This window comes from Macaca nemestrina, chromosome 4 (genome assembly GCF_043159975.1).
Source record: "Macaca nemestrina isolate mMacNem1 chromosome 4, mMacNem.hap1, whole genome shotgun sequence".
Lineage (NCBI taxonomy): Eukaryota > Metazoa > Chordata > Mammalia > Primates > Cercopithecidae > Macaca > Macaca nemestrina.
The window spans coordinates 26,911,793-26,924,555 of record NC_092128.1 but is presented as its reverse complement, the minus strand read 5'-3'; the positions used below and the strand labels follow the sequence as shown (position 1 = coordinate 26,924,555).

The window sequence follows — 12,763 nt, the reverse complement described above, 5'->3', positions numbered from 1 at the left end:
TATAAACATACATATGTGAGGAAAGATATATTTTTTTTTAAATAAAAGCAAAACATATCCACTGCTATAAACACTTCCGTTTTTGCTCAGCACAATAGCGTGGACCTTCCTTCCCATCTCTATAGACACAGCTTGACATTTTTCTTTTCAGCAGCCTCACAGTGTCTCCTCTGATGATTGCACTATCATTTACACAACCATCTTCCTATTGAACGTTTAGTTGTCCTGATTTTTCTGCTACTCCAAATTATTCTGCAAAATGAACCAACTGACACACACATCCTTAGGCACTGTATAGTAGGATAGATTTCTAAGGAGGGAAACTGTTGGGTCAGTTTGCGTATTTAATATTTGGTAGGTAGAGCCAAATAACGTTCTAAGAAGTCTGGACCAGGCACTTCTATCGATGGTCTGCTCTTTCGCCAACACCAGATATGAACAATCCAATGAGGGGGAATCTCATTTTAATTTTTATTTCACAAATTATGAGTGAGGTTTCATATTTTTTCACATGGGTGTGTTTTTAAAATCTCATATAGCCTTTCCTTTGACTTTTCTGGTGAAGCCCTCTTTCTTGCTGATAGATTGTCTGAATTAGGAGTATTAACTTTTGTCTGTTATAAATATTGCAGTGATTTTCTCCTTGCTTGTCATCTTTCAACTGTGGTTCCAATGTCTTTTGCCACACTAAAGTTTAAAAGCACCTGTGTGGTTAAACTGGTTGTTCTTTACTTTGTGGCTTCTATGTTTTATGTTTCTCTTAGAAACGACTTTTGAGTAAGGTTCCAGAACAAGTAATACCTTGCTATCCAGATCACATAATTAATGCATGTTTGGTGTTTAAAAAAAATAGAAAGTACATAAAAGCACTTGTCATACTTACATACCCCCCAGTTGTACCATTCAGAATGTAATTTTCCATAAGACCATGGAGTAGATGCCATTATTACCCTCATTTTATAAATGAAGAAATGGAGGCAAATAAAATGTTGAGCAACTTGCTCACATTCACCCAGTTAGTAAGTGGCAGAGCCAAGGCTCCAGTCCCAGGAATCTCCTTGTAAAGTCCAAGTTCTTGCCTATGTACCATGCCACACTGCCTTGCACCCACGTGAAACATCCAGTGTCAACGTTTTGGTGTTTCTGTGGCCAGTCTTAATTTTCTTTTACAAAACTGATTGGAAACTCTATATTAGGCTTGTAACCTGTGTTCCAAGAACCTGTGTTCTCACTTAATATACTTTGAGTATATGCCTGGTCATGAATCTTCTATAATATCAGATTTAATGGCTGTGTAGTTTTCTTTCCTGTGCTTATACAATAATTAATTGAATTGACGAATTCCCTGTTTTTACACATGTAAATCACTTCTGAGTTTTTACTATTATAAATAAGGCTGAAATAAGCATTCTTGAAAATAAATAGTTGTGTATTCTGGTTATTTAGAGAAAGTTCTGGAAGTATGATGGCTAGGCTAAAGGCCTTTGACCCACATTTCCAAATCTCCTTCCAGAAAGTTTGTCCCAATTTCCTCTTGCACCATGAGTGAAGGAGTCAGCTACTTCTCATGCCTTTCCTGCACTGGGCATTAACTTTCACAAACCACTCCCTTGTGTTTTAATTTGCATTTCATTGATTACTACTGCTGTTAAACATTTATTTTTTGTATGACTTTTGGTTCTTTTTTAATCTCATAAATTGTACGTTCAAGCTCTTTGATCATTTTGTGATCTTTGCCTTTTATTTATAAAAGCTCTTTATATATAAAGAAAAAGTACTTATTAACTGTAATAGGATGTAACCAGACTCCCAGTTTATCATTCACATTTTTATTTTGCTTGCAATGATTTTTGATGCACAAGTTTTAAGGTTTTAAGTACTCAAATCCCCTAATCTTTTTCTTTATAATTTCCTCTGTTGCAGTTATACTTTGCACAAGTTTGCCTTCTTGAAATCAAGTAAATTTCCACCTGCATTTTCTTCTAATCCTTTCACAGTTTCATTTTTTAAACGTAACTCTTTAATCCATCTGGAATTTATTTTGGTGTATAATGTGGAATAAGGATCTGGTATTGTACTTTTTCCGGGGAGTTAACCAGCATCAATTATTAAATGATCTTTCCTTGGGTGATTTGAAATATCACCTTTATTACAAACTAAATTTGTATGCATCAGCATTCTTTTTCTGGGTCCTCTATCTTACTTTACTGATCTAACTGGTATCACATTATTTTAATCATGTGGCTTCATAATACTTTTGATATCTGGATATGTAAATCCAAAGTAGGATATTTAAAATTCCTCAAATCACAATATATTAGCAGTGGCCTAGTTTGGTTTCATTCCAGAAAGGTGTCAGAAAGTTGAAAGAGCCATAGAAAGATCTTTTGGTAACTAACTGGTGATGGACCAGAGAGGTGAGTCCTACCAAGACTAGATCCTTAAACCATCTGATCTGCTATGAGCATCTTGGGGAGACCTCATGGAAATCAGGAGCAATTGAGGATGGCGGTAGTGATAGTTCAGAATCAGTAAACCTAGGCAAGACCCAGCAAGCAGAAATGGAAACTGCACTCACATACCTAGGGGAGGCCTTGTGAAGAGTCAATAATTTATGCATACAGCACAAGTGACAAGATTTCACTCCAGGAGGTGCAACAAAGACGGTATGGAATAGAGATTCTATAGTGCTGGTAAACATTTTCATAGTTGTGTTTGCTGGGCTGGAAGATGGTGCTTACTTATTTACAAGGCCATGCATGATTCACGAACCTCCTCTACTAGATGGGTTACAGGTCAGGGTCATTTGTTGAATGACCTATTCAGTGGGCCAGCAGACTTTCAAAGAGAAAAATAATCTAAGGCACCCACAGCCTGAGAGTGGGTGTGAATTTCATTGTCAGTTTCCACAGAGAGTAGCACAGGATCAGTGATGGCGGAGGGATATGAGTAGGAAGTTGGGGAGAGCAGAAGGAATTGGACTCATACTTCTCTTGCAGATTTTCATTTTGCTTTGTCTCCCTTCCTTCCGTGCAGCCTTATACCCCAAGTAGGTAACGGTCACCTTTCTCTCCCAGCTATTTCTCCTTTTCCTCTCTACACTTTCCCCAGTATGGCAGCTAGCTAGCTCAGCACGCAGGGAGTTGTGGGAGTCCACCCTCCAAGTCTAGAATATTAGGGTGATTCTCCTTTTTCCCCCATAAAAAGCTCTGAGAGCACCTAGTTGCTGACCAGGACATCCCTAATACTAACCTGTCTTCCCTCCCCTGTTCCTCCTGTGCTTTGGGCAACTTCACTTACTGTTCTGCAGGGATGTAACCATCCACCAAAGGGCTGCACTCCACACCAGCCACCTTGACATGGGAGGCGATGTCGCGAAATTCCAGGCCCAGGTTCTCCCCTCGGATAGTGACCTTGGTGCCCCCTTCCCGGGGGCCTGTCACTGGGATTATCTAGAGGCAGGAAAAGAAGTAATTAGACAGACACCAAGATACTGCCATCACTCACTTGCTGATGAGGCCAGGAGAGGCTGCTGGCTCTTCTCTCGTCTGCCCCAGAGTCCCTGAGTGGCTCGAAGTCCCCAAGGGCACCCAAAGCCTGTGGTAATCAATGTATAGTAGCTTCCAGGAAAACAGTCCGTGTTTGTGTGTGTCTCTAGGAACAATATTCAAAGCCTATGGTACATCTTCCCATTTCATAGAAGAAGAGAGGAGGGGATGGAACGTGACCAGCAATGCTACTGGGTGATTCATAGAAAACTGGGATTCATGCCTTCTAGCATTTGCTTGTGTTGGTTCTACTCTCAAGGAAAATAAAAACCCCTGCTATCCACCCAGAGCCCTCTATACCTATGTGACCCTACCCACCTCTCAAGATGCTTCTTAAATGACACTGCCCCACAACCCTGTGTTCTTCCTCTCTCCACTTAAATTCCAAGATACCTTCTTTGTGACACTTACATGGCAACAATTCTTTGTGCCTGTCCCTCATCCTTCCCACTCCCAGCCCCCTCCTCCTCCGATCCTGAGTCTCTAGGAGCAGGTCTGTCTCACTCCTCCTTGTGGGATTTTCAGTAACATTACAATCTTTATGTCTTGCATTGTCACTGTAATAAAACCTACAACTGTCCAAACATCTTTCCCGAATTGTTATCAGCATTTGTCACAACTTCTTTGCCTTTGCTGTTTGGCCTGGTACCACATGGATTTAGGTTTAATTTCAATTTTATCCTCATACACAGGTCAAAGTGTATTGGCTTTCTCTCCTAAATCCATGTCAAAAACCCATGATTAAAATGTGAGGACTCAACATCCAAGTGCCTGCTTTGAGGTGGGGGCTGTATAGTTAACACAATCTCATCCTGGCGTTTCACGGGCCAGAGAAGGGCATGCTTCCGTTCCTGGCACCTATGAGCACCAGCACCTGGACCTTAGCCAATGTCAGCAGGATTAGAATGGAAGGAGCCCAGAGATTCTATCTCTATTCCTTTCCAGCATATCCTACTCTCCTCAACCCCGCAGGGCCACAAGTGGGAATTCCAACCTGGGGTGAGGGTGAAAGGAGGAGGAAGCAGAAGAAACTAGGCTGTGCTCCCCTCCCCACCAAGTGGCAACTTCTCCAGGTGAGACTGCTTACCTGCCACAGTCAAGCTATCTCCCACCTCCTACACATCCCCGTGAGGGTGCGTGTGATTGTCAGTGAGCGCATGCAGGGTGTGAGCCTGTGTATAAGTGTATTCCCATTGCAGTGGAAAAACAGCTTCCCTGGAGACATAGGCCCATTTCTATGAGAGGGATGTGGACAGACATGGGGAAGGTTGGAGGGAGAGTCTGTGTTCTTCCCAAGTGTCTGCCTGGCCAGTCCCCAAAGTGCCACTGGCACCTGACAGTGGTGTCCCCATGATATTCTAGCCCTGGCTTGTCATACTGAAAAAGGAATTTTATCTCTGGCCCACTCCTTAGTTCCCCAGGTTCCCCTAGGGCCAACGCCAGTATGGAGGCAGTAAATAGCCTCTGTCACAGGGAGATTTGTTTAATTTGCCATCTCCTCCCTGTGATTTTCTTGGACCCAGGCCAAGAAGTAAGTAAGTTCCACCGATAGCACCAGACACACTGCCATACACAGCAGCCCCCTGGGTTGGTTTCTTGTTGAGGGCTCTGGGAGGAGCCATTCCACAGAGGAGGTGTGAGGGTGAGGGGTGGGGACTGGGAAGGGAGGACATGGGCCCCAGTGTGGGGTTGGGGGTAGTGGGGAGAGGAGAGGTCCACCTGTCCTCCTATCCCAGATCATTCTGTAGGTTAATTCTGCAAATATTTCCTCCAAGTCTGAGAATAACTGTTTAGATTCCTACCATGCAAGAGACTGAAGTGGGGACTGAGAGAAACCCTTAGAGCCTGTACAGCCAGGAAGGTGGAGGATAAAGGATCTGAAGCATGGGGCACATTTTGAGGGCCACCCCAAGGGGCTGCTTTGCTGGGTGAGGCTGTTCATCCACAAAACCCATAATCTTGCTTTCACACATCCCTGGTGCACATGCAGAATTTGTGAGTGGGGGTGTGAAGTCTCACCATTGTAGTGGAGGAGAACAATTACCTAGGAGAACATTACTCAGGAGACCTGGGATTCAGGACCATGTTACTGACACTTTGGTTAGAGTATGTGTGCCTCTCTGAGCATTAGCCTCTGTCTGGAAGAGAATAATAACCTGATGATAACCCTGGCCTTGGGAGACATTATGGGTTTGAACTGTGTTTCCACCAAAGTCACAGGGAGAAGTCCTAGCCCCAGTGTCTCAGAATGTGTCCTTATTCAAAGACAGGGTCTTTACAGAGGCAATTAAATTTGAAGGAGACCGTTAGGATGGGCTTTGGTACAATATGATCTAATGAAAAAGGGAAATTTGGCCACAGAGAAATGCACAGAGAGAAGATAATGGGAAGCCACACAGGGAGAAGATGGTCATCTCCAAGCCAAGGAGAGAGATGGGGAACAGATACCTCCCTCACAGTCCTCAGGAGGAACCGACCCTGCTAAAACCTTGACCTTGACTGTCTACCTCCTGAACTACAGGATGATCCATTTCTGTCATGCAAGCTGCCTAGCTGGCAGTACCTTGTGACGGCAGCTCTGGGACTCCAATAGAACAGGTGGTTGTTTGGACAAGGTAAGGGGTATAAAGGTGCGGTGCAACTATTAGCCATCACACAAATATATGGCCTATATTTTTGCCTGCCACTGTTAAGTGATCATATACTGTGTGAATTGGGGAAACTGTGCACAAAGCCTCGTACCAGTTCGTCCTCACTGTTCACTGAGGCAGAGACTTGAGTCTTTATCTTCTCTCCTTCCCCCTCTTCCAGCTGCTTCATAATCCTGATCAGCATCCACAATGGTAAAGAGGTATTGAGCACCTACTGTTTGCTCAGCCCTGAGCTGGAGGCACAGATGCCATGGTGCCACAGGTGCCATGGTGCCACAGGGGAGGAGCATATGGAGAGAGAGATGCAGCCCTCTTTTTTATTTTAAGAGGGAGCAAGGGACTCTGGCCATGCTGGAAGAGTAGAGGAGTTGGAGGAGAAGAGACAGGACTACTTAAATTAACTCCACGGGCAGTGATTTCCTTGGCTTAGACATCCCTGGGAATGATTTTATCAATGATGATGAGTGAGGAGGAGTCTGGTGAGATCCCCATGCACTGGGCCCGGAGCGAGGTACCTTGCCTGCAGGTGCGCATGAAATTCTTCCAACTCCCGTGTAAGTGGGATGCTGAGGCCCACCACACATGTGAGGAAGGTGAGGTGTAGAGATAGTAGCCACACCTAGGTACCCAACAAACAGCTGGTGGAGCCTGGATTCAAACCCTGTTCTCTGGGTCCCAGTGTCTGCATGTTTAGCTCTTCCCTGTGTTCCTCCCTGGGTCTTCGATCCATGGCCTGTGTCCCGTTGGTCCCCCTAAACTGTGCTCCATCTTACAGCTCAGGGCTTGTTTTGGCGGAGTTCGAAGGCCTCTCTGTTGTGACCTTCTTCACCTCCCCAGAGCCGGGCTGTGCCCCAACGCCCATGCAACCTCCAATCACGGGCTGACACTTGGTGAGGGTGCCACTGGTGGAACTTCAGGCCTTGCCACCGAGGCTCTTAGAGACAAAGGAAAGGGCTGGCAAGAACTCAGTCCTTCCTGACCCAGCTCCTCGGAGATTCCAACAGGACAGTCAAGCCGCAACAAGAGTCTCTGATGCAAGCCTAAGCTTCCAGGGAAGCCATGAAGGAAAACTAGGGCACCACCCAGCCAGGAGGAGCAACCAAGTCCACCCGGTGACCACTGGGTGACTGACACCACGGCTGGGCAGTTTCCGCAGGGTGTGGCGCAGCAGCCTGGAGCCTGTCCGTTTGGAGCAGGAGGCCCGACCCCGGCTTACCTCTGTGATGCGGGGGTTCGTGCACTTGCTGTTGGCACCAGACAGCTCCAGCCACCGGCTCTCCTGGGCAGGGCAGTGCTGGCGCAGGGTACACTGGCCCGGACTCTGGCACCAGCCACATGCGAAGTCTGGGTCAGCCTTGAGGCATAGCCCGCAGCTCTCGCGCATGGCTCCACACTTGTAGAGGTGAACTGCAGAGGGGAAGGGCAAGGGCAAGGGGTGCTTGGGAACGGCAGTGGGGACAGGAGGGGGCCAGAGAGGGACAAAGAGTGCAGTCCCAGCCTGGGGCAATGGGGCACAAAGGCAGCTTTGCCCCCTTAGCCATTCTGATGCAAAAAAGAACCAGAAAGAAAGTCCAGGCCAGAGCAGAGGGACTGAAATGGGAAGCTCTGGGAACTCTGTTCACTCAGCACTCAGCAGCCCTTCCCAGGAAGTCCTTTGCACACCACCTCCTCCCAGAAGCCACCAGCCCAGGTCAAGCTGTACAGAGCCCATGCTCAAGAAGTAACAGAGAAGCACAGATGGTGGAGAGGCTGTGAGGGAGAGGCTCAGAGGGACAGGGACAGCCACCAGGAGGCGGGGGCAGAATGACACCTGCGAGAATGCAGGGCGGCTCCTTCCCTCTCTACCCTGTCCCTTCCCCTCCCTCCCCTGCCAGGCCCCAGCCCTTCCACACCTTTATTCTGAGCTGGGTTGTCAATGTTGAAATGCCCATTCCACACGACTGTCAACTCCACGGGCAGGTTGTTGATCTCCATCCCTTCATAAGAATACTGAAGCCAGGTTGGAGAGGAGGAAAGAAGAAAGTGGGGTCACAGAGAGTTCTAGAGAGGGCCCAAAGGATTAGCCTAGGGCTGTTAAGAGCTCATGGGCTAAGGACTGGCCAAGACTGTGCCTGTGTGCCTGTGTCTACCTGTGTGCACACAAGTATGCGCAGGCACATGTGGGTACAGGTGGGGAAGTGTATATTAGAGGGAGTGGAAGATAACACAAGGGTGGGCCAGGCCTCCAAGCATGCCCCTGTGGGTGCCAGCTCAAGGAGCAGATGGGAGCAAGCCACTAGGTCATCTCCTGTGGGTCTCAGGCAGGAGGCCTGTTCCCACCCCGCTTTCCTGAGAGGTAAAACTGAGGGAAGAGTCCACTTCCTCTCGGGCTGCCCAGGGAAACCCTGGTCCCTAGGCCCTCCCAAGTCTGCAATTAGGTTGGGGAACTCTAATTTCCAGGAAATGTCCAGGATAGGTGGATGCTTTTCCAAAGACCTGGGGAGGGGAGATCACTTCCCAGGCAAGATGGTGGTTGCAGAGACTAAGAAATGAGGGAGCTACACCTTAGGGGGATGAGAGGCTAGAAGTTAAGAGAAAAGAGGACTAGATGGGAGCTTGTTGGTGAGGGGGAAATCCTGAGGACCCTGGAGGGCAAATATGGGAATCTGGGCCTGGATGCTGCAGGTAGTCACCAGCTCAAAGCCAGGCTCACACCCAGATTCCTGTTGTGCTCCTGTCCTTGGAGGGCCCCTCAGGGTCCTGCTCCCCTGCTAAAAGATAGGAGGTGAAGGGTGGAGAGAAGAGGGAAGTGCTGGCTTGAAGATGCTGGTGGAGGGGGCAGTCCCCAGGCATGATGGCCCCTAGTCTGCCTTCCCATAGCAGACCCGTCTCAGTCCCCAGAGAAAGAGGGTTAGCAGAGGAACTTAGAGCCCACCCTGGGCAGCAATTTCCAACACCTACCTGGTGATTTTCTCATTATTCCACCCGACTCTGCTCGCCACATGGGGCGGGATGGAGGAATGGAATTGGGACAGATTTTCTGCATAGGAGGGGCTGAGGCCTGGCAATTTGTTGAAAGAGGTTAGTCCAGAGGACCAGGTTTGAAGTTATGTTTGCAGAACCCATGGGCTCTTTTAATTCAAATTAGATTTGAATTAAAAATTTGGAGGGCTTCACTAGGGGGATGTTGACTGATATTACGGGAGGCTGCTGAGGCTCCCTCCTCCAAGTTGGCCATGGCACCTTCATCGAGAGGGAGGGTGGCCACAGGACATGGGAAAACACATCTGAGAAGAATCTCAGAGGGCTACTGTTCACACCTCTGCCTCTGGGCAGGGACAGGTCTGCACCCTGTTTGTAGGAGCTTCTAAAGGAGATGTTATACTCCTCAATGCAGGAAATCACCCTAAATTCCTGAGTTACGGAATGCGCTCCCATGAGAACAGACTGTGACTTGATGTTGCCCTCATACAGCAACCGCAGGAGGACATGCCTCCAGTCACTTCGGGCCCTGCCCTAGTGTCCAGAGTTCTAACTCCCTCCCTGGCGACGTGTGCTGTGGCCAGAGAGCCACGTTTGTTGTTTGTCCCACAATGGATGCACTGCATCCCCCTCGTTGAATCTGTCTTGTGAACAATGGCTCTGGGGCCAGGGCCAGGGTCCAAGCTCACAGAGTAAAGCAAAGTTTCCTAGCCCTGCAGAGACCACAGTGGAGACTTTGATCATCACAGAACTCAATCATCAACTCCCCACAGGTTGTCTCTGCAGCTGGGTCAGGCTGGGTGGTCCTATGTTTCCTGAAAACCTCTTCTACTTTAGACTGGTGCTTCTTAGTGTGGTCTATGGACTCCTTCATCAGAACCACCCAGGGGGCCTACTAAAATGCAGATTCCAGGGCCCATCCCAGATCTGCCAGACTGGAACCTCTGGAGATGGGGAGCATTTTGAGAACTACCCTGTGATTCCGGTGCTGATTAAAGAGTTAGAGAATCTCTGTAGTCTGTTAGAAGTAGGGAGGTAGATGGACTGCCCCTGTGGAGGGAGAAGGGTATAAGAGGGGGATGACCTCCCTCCCTTCCTCCCTCCTTCGGGTGTGTGTGTGTGTGTGTGTGTGTGTGTGTGTGTGTGTGTGTGTGAGAGAGAGAGAGAGAGAGAGAGAGACAGAGAGACAGAGAGATACAGAGAGAGACAGAGAGAGAACTTCCAGGCTTCCAATTCCCTCCTCCAGCCACATTCAGTTTCTTCCCATCCTTCCCATCTCTCTCCTTGAAGGTCCCAGTGGGGAAAGGTGATCCCAACAGACTTCAAACTGCTGTCCGGACGACTCTGGGCAGGGCTGGCTGTTCCACCCGAAGCTGAGCACCATTTGATCACCTGGAGGCAGTGCTGGGGCGGGCAGAGCTCTGACCTTTAGGAGGGATACTGGCAGTGGCTATGTCAGGATGGGAGCCTGGCTTCTGCTTTCAGGCCTGGGTCTGGCCAAGACACAAAGTGGAAGCAGCAGGTGGTGACCAGGAGTGTGTTAGCCAAAGATCAATAAATCCTCAAGCCTCCTCTCAGGAAGGACCTGACATCCCACAGAGAGGAAGGCAAAGAATCCTACATACGTATGCATGTGAGCATCTGTGTACACAAATGTGTTTATGTGCATGCTGACTTGAGGAGAGGTTAGCACACATCTCCATGTTATCTGTGTCCATAAATGCACACGCACATAGACACACAGACACACACAGTTCCACAAAGTGGTTCTGCCAGTGACCAGCTGTGTGAAGTGAGCAGATAATCCAAGTCTTAGTTTCCCCATTGGTAAAGTGGGAATTCAAAGCAGTTCACATCTCCTTGGATTGGGGTAAGGATTCAAGATCAAGCACAGCATGCTCTGAGCATAGGATCTGTCATATAGTCTAAGCACTCAAATGTGATTTTGTGTTTTAGTCTATGTGCATACAGTTGGGGATGCTATGCAAAACTATATTCATGTTGCCTATGTTTATGTTTGTGCAGAAAAATAATAGCAGCCATGCATTGAGTGTTTCTGTGCCAGACCCTTAATATGTATGGGATGTATGCATATGAGAATGCTTCTGTGCTCTGGTATGTGTGTGTGTGCATGTGTGCAAGCATGAATTTTCTCTTTGAAGAAATTGAAAATAAAAAAGACATTAGGATCACATATGCTGGGCATTTCTTTCTCTCCCCCAATGCTGGGATCACAACTATGAAATATTAGAGAAATCATTAACCCCATGTGCTCCCCCAAACCCCCCTCTGTCTCTAGGGAAGTTTCCATTGTTCCTGGAGGCTCTCTCTCCTGTGGATGACCTGCAACGTGCCTGGGGCAGGGTAGGGGAAAGGGGTGGGCATGGCAGACGGAGCCTCTCTGCCTCTGCAGACAGCTGGGAGCCTGGACCGCAGGCTCCCATCCCCCAGGATCCCCCCATCTCCACTCCACTTAGCATTTATATAGTTCTCTGTAATCAGCGGGCAGTTAATCTGCACAAAGCTCAGAGCCCGGGGAGGACAGGCTCCAGGCTCCTGGAGGCTGGGAGGTTAAGTGTCTCAATCAAGGTCTGGCACACCATGCCGGGCTAATGGATGACTTTCCCCATTACCTTGGGAAAGTGTGAACCTCAGCTTCTACTTCTAAAGCAAAAATGAGACCTTGATATAACTGAGACATTCTTTCTTCCAGCCAGTCCCTTGTCCCGAGATCTAAGATATTTTGCCGGAAAGTTCTGCCATTTGGGCAAACAAATCTCAACAACCTAATGCTACATAAGAAGCTGGTATGTACCCTGTGTCCATCTCTAGTGCAGAGGGCTCTGCTGACCCCTTTTCAGCTGTGTCCCAGTAAAGTAGAAAGGGGGCAAGTTCTCCTCCTATTGCTCCCCTATTCCGGTTTTGCACGTGGTAAATGAAGGTGCCAAGAGAAAACCAGAGGCCAGCATGAGTCCGCGGAAGCTGGGCCTGGCTCCGGCCCTCACGACCAGCACTTCAGCCAGCCAGATGCCCTTTGCAGCCCACTCACTGGTGTGATTGGCAGCCTCTGAGAGCTGGTGGCCATGCACTATTATTAGCAGCACTTGACATTTTCCTAGAGCCTTGGTCTAAAGCAGGCCACGAATACCCACAGTTGCTTCCCCTCAACTGCTACCTGTGAGTCCGCTCTGTCCTCCTCCCACCAGCCCCTGGGGGCTGCAGCCATTGGCTCAAGGCCTGTCCCCGCATAATGGGGTTGGAAGTGGCTCCACCACTCCAGCCCAGTGTCACTCCCACACTGAATTTTCTTCTATTTTCTCTGCTCTCCTCTGAGACTAATTTATCACCCACCTCCTTCTGCCATCACAAACTCATGGATTTCTTTGTTAGATCCCTTGTCCAATGCTGTTTCGATTGTTCATGGATTTAGGAAATGAAACAATTTCTTCTTCCACACAATCCTCTTTGAGGCTGATCAGACCATACTCCCAGGAATAACACCAAAGCTGGGGTAGAAAGTGCCCTTCGCTGCTGTTCTTTCTCAACCTGTGATTAGGGGTTGTGTTATAAAACTGGATTCAAGTTCTCAATTTGTGCCTTACT

The 12,763-nt window shown here is 48.2% G+C and overlaps 1 protein-coding gene across 4 annotated transcripts in view; it reads right to left on the bottom strand.

The window, feature by feature from the left end:
• The window catches only part of LOC105471365 (plexin A4), a 451,592-nt gene that overhangs the window by 67,908 nt on the left and 370,921 nt on the right, over positions 1–12,763 (bottom strand). For all 4 annotated transcript variants that reach the window (XM_011723816.3, XM_071094493.1, XM_011723817.3 and 1 more), the window contains 3 exons: positions 8,092–8,188; positions 7,416–7,606; positions 3,301–3,452 (listed from right to left, as the gene is read on the bottom strand). In XM_011723816.3, coding sequence (XP_011722118.1) covers positions 3,301–3,452; positions 7,416–7,606; positions 8,092–8,188 — 440 coding nt within the window. The remainder of the gene's footprint in view (positions 1–3,300; positions 3,453–7,415; positions 7,607–8,091; positions 8,189–12,763) is intronic.